Source organism: Sinocyclocheilus rhinocerous, unplaced genomic scaffold (assembly GCF_001515625.1).
Source record: "Sinocyclocheilus rhinocerous isolate Xijiao unplaced genomic scaffold, SAMN03320098_v1.1 scaffold509, whole genome shotgun sequence".
In the NCBI taxonomy this organism is placed as follows: Eukaryota; Metazoa; Chordata; class Actinopteri; order Cypriniformes; family Cyprinidae; genus Sinocyclocheilus; species Sinocyclocheilus rhinocerous.
Window position 1 is genome coordinate 1536265 of NW_015652428.1, and position 6988 is coordinate 1543252.

A 6988-nucleotide genomic window follows, 5' to 3' on the forward strand; every position below is an offset into this window, starting at 1 on the left:
ATGAATCGCCTGCGATTTTGAACGCGATTTTGTGTAGCTTGTCAGTCGAACCGTCATGTTTGTGTACCATTACACGGCTAATATGTATATACAGTAATATATATACATATAACCTATAATATACATATATATATATCTTTACATTTAGTCATTTAGCAGACGCTTTTATCCAAAGCGACTTACTTATACACAACGTGTGTTGATGTTTGTTGTAGATGGTGGATCTTTTCCCAGAGTTGGTGGTGAGTCGAGTCTCAGCGGTTCCTCCAGATGCGGTGCGCTGCCAGAAGCTGAAGTCCCCAACTCGGAGAAGGGAGAGAGAGCTGGTGCCCGTCCTGGTGGAGCAGGCGGAGTCTCCCAGTCACTTCTGCATCCGCTTCAGCCAAAACAAGGAGGCCAGAGCCCTGGAGAACATGATGATTGAAATGAGGTATCTCGCTTTTTACGTGTTATACATTGAATTGTCTCTGACTAATTGTCATCATTATTTGGGCTGGAAATATGTAGTGTGTCATTCTGAACATCCCGGATTCCTGTTTCCAGGAGCTGTTACTCCTACTCAGATGTGACTGAGAGATACCGGCTGCCTGATGCGTATGTGCGGCCGGGTCAGGTGTGCTGTGTGGCCCCCAGAGACATGTGGTTCTACAGGGTGGTGATCCACGAGGTGTTCAGTGATACAGAAGTAAAGGTGTACTATGTTGACTTCGGAGACATCACAAAAGTGGAACGAAACAGCCTCCGATTTCTCAAGTAAGTAATTTGTTATAAAACAATGAGAGTGATGTTTAATCTTAAACATCAAGATGAATCTATTGCTATGTAAATGATTGCCTGAGGTTTTGATTTTGTTTGTCATTTATTAGTATTACACCGTAAATTAAAGATGTTGCATTTATTTTATATGTTTGTATCTCTGTTGCTTTGTATACTCTCAAAATCTTCCCAGAGCTTGTTACACTGATCTTCCGGCTCAGGCTGTCCCGGCAATGTTAGCTGGAGTTCGGCCTATCACGGTAAGCAGTGTTGTTATGGTAAACTAAAATTACTGAAAACTTTTCATGCCTTGGAAATTAAATCTATTACTAAACTAAACTAATAAAAATTACACAACCATATAACAAAATTACCAAAACTTAAACTAAAAATGGGATAATTTATTATTATTTATATTTTGATATACATTTTTTTTTCTTCATGGAAAAAAATATTTATTTTTCATATTGGTTTTTCTTTATTTTTATTCAAAATTATGTTGATTGCAATAAAACGTTTAATAATAAAACAGATTGAGTAAATTGTGAAAATGTTATCAGTTTGGGTGAACTAATACTTATAAATATTCTATTAAGGGCGGGTAATATAAGAGAAAAATCACAAAATTCTTAATAATTTTGATCTATTATGATTTATATTTGATACAATTTTTTTTTTTCATGGATTTGTTTTTAATAATGGTCCTTACGTTATTGCAATGACACAAAAATTGTAATAAAGCAGTATTTTTAATTAATTAATTAATTAATTGTTTATGTAAATTAATTATCTATTATATCTGTTCTGCATACTTTTTTCAATGCAAGCAATAAGGCTTTAAGGCTTCTTAAAACTGAAAGTAGTGATGACTTGCCGTTCAGTGAGTAAGTCAGATACTGATTCAGTAACCTCTGAATTAGGTGATTCTTATTAGCGAATTCAACTACACTTTTTGTGTTGTATGCTTGTTTTCCATGCAGTAGATGAAGAACTGGCTTTTGGCTGTTTATTGCTCGTTTTGTCACACCATAGTAATTTTCATTCCTCGTTTTCTCAAAAAAAAATTTCTGTCTGCTTTTTCTCAGAGCATTTGGACTCAGAGTGCAATCGGCTCTTTCCAGAGGATGTGCTGTGAGCGCACTCTGGTGGCCGCCATCCACAGCTACCAGGAGGACTTCCTGTTGCTCTTCCTGTGCGACACAAACACGGAGGAGGATGTTTATATTCATCTCGCCCTAGAGAAAGAAGGCCACGCCCTTCCCTCCATTACTGCTTATGGATTGGTCTGAGCTCAAATGTTCATTTAGACCCACTTGCGTAAAACCCCGATAAGAATCTGGTCTTCAATAGTTGATGGTTTCTTCTCATTTGGCTTTTAGGTGTCAGGGCAGTTCAACCCAGTGACGTCTTATTTTGGAAATGACCAGCTTGAGGAAGTAAAGGAGTCTCTCTCACCCTCCACATCTTTTCCAGATACCCAGATCTGTTTTCAGGGAAATGGCTCTCTGAGCTCCTCTCAAACGGTATCTTTAATATACAAATCCAGCGTCATGATACAGCACAGATGGGCTGTAAGCCAGTGAAGTTCTGTCAGTTAGCTATGTGAAATTTCAGTGCTGCTCGATTGGGCCGATGGACAGGAGGTCCGTCTGCTGAGGCTGTGCTGTAAATAGAGGAATGAGAGTGAGCAGCAGCACTGGATCCTGTGGGTGTTTGGGAGCTCAGGTTTTGAAAGGGATAGTTCACCCAAAAATGAAAATTACCCCATGTTTTTACTTACCCTCAAGTAGTGTTGTCAAAAATACAGATGTCTGTACCAGGCGGTACGGTAATGTGATGATACTGGCATTTCCCGCTAGCATTTTGAGCGCTGTTGCTTACACCGATACACACGGACGCGTTTAAAAGCCGTGTCTATCAGTGGATCCATCTATGAGCAGATCTATTAGGGATCCGCTGATAGACGTGGCTTTCAAACACTCCCATGTGTATCTGAGTAAGTGCGCAGTGAAGAGCATGAAGCGATGATCATTGTAGCCAATCACAGACATATCTTTTGAGCGCGTGAGCACAATGGCCAATCAGAGGTGTTTAAGAATCCACTCAACAGCGCTCAAAATGCTAACAGGAAATGCTGGTATCGTCACATTTTAAAAATTTGACAACACTATCCTCAAGCCATCCTAGGTGTATATGACTTTCTTTTAGACGAATGCAATCAGATTTATATAAAAAAATGTCCTGGCTCTTCCAAGCTTTATAATGGCAGTGAATGGGTGTTGAGATTTTGAAGTCCAAAAAAGTGCATCTATCCATCATATAAAGTGCTCCACACGGCTCTGGGGGATTAATAAAGGCCTTCTGAAGCGAAGAGATGCGTTTGTGTAAGAAAAATATCCATTTTGGATATATCCATGGAAGAACCAGGACATATTTTTATATAACTCGTCTGAAAGAAGAAAGTCATATACACCTAGGATGGCTTGAGGATGAGTAAATCAAGGGGTAATTTTCATTTTTGGGTGAACTGTCCCTTTAAGTGGCGTATATCAGGTTTTGCTCAAAAAGTGACTCAGATGCAGATTTTTCCAGTTTTACCAAAGGAATTATCTTGCATATCCCTATGTTGTTAATAAGCAAATTCATATACAAGGCTGTATTGTGCAATTATTTTGATGCAAAATATTTTTATTTTATTAAAGCAATGTATTATATTGCTGTAGCTTTGTAATAAAATTTGTGGGCAACTAATCAAAGTAATTTGCCAAAGATTAAAGTAATTTGCGAATGTTCATTTTGAACTCTGGTTGGTTCATTCCAGGTTTCCAGCTCTGAAAATGAAGAAACTAACTTCTCCTCCATAAATGTGGACTCAATCCTGGACATTCCTGCCCTCGAGTGTATAAATGTTTCTGAAATCAAAACTGCAGCTAAAGTGAGTCATATTACATGTGTATAAAACCTATTTTGGATTCATTTCTTTAAACCTCATATTTCCTTTCAGAGTGGGAAGGAAAATCCATCTGAGGCTCCGCAGGCAGAAGTCCCATTATGCTGCAGTGAATGGGATCAGGGATGGACAGCAGAGGACAAAACGGATAAGACGAAGCTTCAACATGACGTCAAGACCGAAGACGAATCGAAAGTAAGGATGCCATCTCGTCCACAATAGGCATGACTTGACAGCTTTTGAGTATCAGATATATTTGACCGGTAAAATGAGGTAAAGCCTGAGGTAAAATCTGATCCCAGTGCTCATGAATAAAGCTCCAGGATTCAGACTTTCATTCCTCACGGCGTTTAGCACACAGTCATCGCTCAGAATGACATGAGGTGCTGTGCGTCTGGAGATTTAATCTAATGACGTATTGTTCCCCATTACATCCCCGTTCTCCTGCTGAGCCCTTTGGGAGGCAGTTGATCTTAATTGTGCGGTGATTAGATGAGAATGTTAATTAGTCTCTCCGCAGAGGTTCATCTGCTTAATCATTTAACAGAATGGTTCATCGGAAAAGGCAAGTTTCGACGAGACGTGCAATAGTCATTTTCAGCTGTTTGCAGGATGAAATCACAGAATCTAGCATAGCAGTTGCTGTTTCTTTTAAAGCTAAAGTGTCATTTTTGATGCTGAAATACTTTATTTATTATTTAATATTGTTAATTGATTAAAATGTGTAAAATATTTACAAATATTTTCTAACAATTTTTATTTTAAAAGACTTGAAATATAATATTAGGATTTAATGTTGTGGTTTTTTTTATATTTGTCAATTAAAAATATTTTTTTCTGTTAAAATGCTTGATAAAATAAGCTATAATTGAGGTACTTCTATAAACAAAACAACAAATAAGTAAATAAATACAATTATCTATGTGGCTACATTTGTTTAATATTACGGTTTTCTCACAGAGTAGCTAAAGTGACATTTTTATATTAAAATACTTGCTTAAAATAATATTCATGTCTAATATTAATATGTACTATTGTTCTTTTAAAAAAGTTAAAATAATTGAAAGGATAATAAAAATCCTGCTTAAATACTGGCTAAAATATGCAGAGACAACTATAATTAAGCCATTTGATTAATCCAAACCCTTCAAAATTCATGTACTTCTCTAAACAGTTAAAAAAAAAATTTTTTATCTAGGCCCTATATGGCTACATTTGTTTAAAGGGGTCATATGATGCTGCTAAAAAGAACATTATTTTGTGTATTTGGTGTAATGAAATGTGTTTATGCGGTTTAAAGTTAAAAAAACACATTATTTTCCACATACTGTACATTATTGTCGGGAGTGATGCGCTACCAAGATGGCGACGGCCCGCTCTGCCCAATTTAGGCTTCAAAAACACTCTTCAGAAACCTACGGGTGACGTCACGGACACTACGTCCATGTTTTTATACAGTCTATAGTTTAATAGTATAATTTTTTTTTTTTTACAGAGTAGCTAAAGTGTCATATTTATTTTAAAATACTAGCTTAATATTATGATCTAATATTAATATGTAATATCATTAATAAAAAAAAAATATTGAAAAAATATCTGTTAAAATACTTGCTTAAAGACAACTTTAAGCCTTTTGCATGTTGATTCACCTAAAAGTGTATTACTGTGGTGCTATAAAAACATTGCTGTTTGTTAGTGTATTCTGACCAGCCCAACTCTAACTCAATCAATGGCATGAGTTTGGGGCAGGACTATTTGATTGTCTGACCAATGACAGATGGGATGACCTGTTTGATTTGGATTTGTTTTGTTGTTTTGTTAGATTTTTTCTCCAATTTTTTTCAGAGTTCCCTTTGGTGATAATTACTCTGCTTATTAGCTCATTTTTTAAAGCACATTAACTGATCTACGTGGCCACATTAGTTTTTTTCATGCGTTTTCATATAGCCTGAGACCGTGTCTACTCCTCCACCTGTCCAAGCAGCAGTAAGTGACCCGCAGATGTGTGCTTCTCCAGCTAAACCAAAGCCCGTCTTAACCACATGCACTCCTAACCCCATCCAGATCAACTCCAGCTATCCAGGTACAGCACATCAACACTGCCACAATACGAAATATCCTAATGTCTGAAAAACAGTTGTCATATGAAAGTCGAATCTACAGTAGTTGCATTGACGACATGATTCATTTCACAGTAAAGTTTCCTAGTTTTTCCAGGTGTACCCATTATTCCGGTCCAGCCCCAGCTCTCCCACTTCATGATGCAATTGTTCGGCAGTCCAGTTCATCTGGGACCGGGTCCAAGCACTCCGTTCCAGCACCACATATCTCCGTTAGCTCTGAGACCAGCTGCGCGCCTGTCCGCCGGGGCCAACATCCTACACTGGCGCTCCAGTCACATAGCCTGACAGTCCAGAAGCGCTGCGTGTTTTGTACTCTCGTCATGTTCAGTAACTTTTGTTCTTTCGTTTCTTTGGCTGCCACATCCAAGAAATATATCAAATGATATATAAGAAAAGCAGCGACACGTCAAAGCAGATACATTTCTTATTCTTTTTTAGCGCAATGTATCTCCAGTAGCACCTTGTTCTTTATTTTTATGTATTTGCATGTACAGTGCTAAAGTTTTGTGTGTTTTTATGTTTTCTCTATGAACCAAACTGGCCATTTGTTTGTTTTATTTGTTATTAAGTTGCTTGTTCAGTGTTCAATTCAGATTTTCTTTAATCAAGAACCAAACAGTTTTATAAAGAAAATAAAAAGGAGGCTACACTGAAATTTGTGTCCAATTGTGTCTGTTTTGCATCTAATATCATTTTTAGGTATGATAAAACTATCTGAATACTATTTGGAGCCCTTGTATGAGTGCAAATTTACTGGCTCAAACCACTTTTCTGGGACTTTTTGCAAAACATTAGCCACCCCTGACCTGCGAAGGCAAGACAACGTCAAAGTTTCTTTTCCGTTACGCGCTTGATACGATCTCAAGCACATGGACATGCTACCGATACGCTGTTCATCTACTGGGACCAGTGTTTTCTGGTTTCACTGGTTTGTTAAAATGTGCAGCAGTGGTTTCCCAGCACCCCTGCTTTGTTTTCTTTTATGTACCTTCGATCAATTCCGCCCACTGGTTTTTCACTTTTTGGAATATTTTGTTTGACCCAACATTCACTGTGGGAGGATCCTTGCTCCACTGAGCGTGTTGAAATATTAAATTACTCAAACAGGATGTTGTGTAACCAAGTGCATCCATAACGTGCCACACAAAACAGCGGAGCC

General features: G+C 37.6%; 1 protein-coding gene across 1 annotated transcript in view; it reads left to right on the forward strand.

Annotated features, from left to right (window-relative positions):
* The window catches only part of LOC107715068 (tudor domain-containing protein 5-like), a 15034-nt gene extending 8860 nt beyond the window's left edge, over positions 1-6174 (forward strand). The window contains exons 9-17 of the mRNA XM_016521108.1: positions 216-430; positions 544-753; positions 950-1016; positions 1842-2039; positions 2136-2279; positions 3578-3691; positions 3761-3901; positions 5654-5789; positions 5924-6174. Coding sequence (XP_016376594.1) covers positions 216-430; positions 544-753; positions 950-1016; positions 1842-2039; positions 2136-2279; positions 3578-3691; positions 3761-3901; positions 5654-5789; positions 5924-6114 — 1416 coding nt within the window. The 3' untranslated portion in view covers positions 6115-6174. The remainder of the gene's footprint in view (positions 1-215; positions 431-543; positions 754-949; positions 1017-1841; positions 2040-2135; positions 2280-3577; positions 3692-3760; positions 3902-5653; positions 5790-5923) is intronic.
* Positions 6175-6988: the final 814 nt, after the last annotated feature.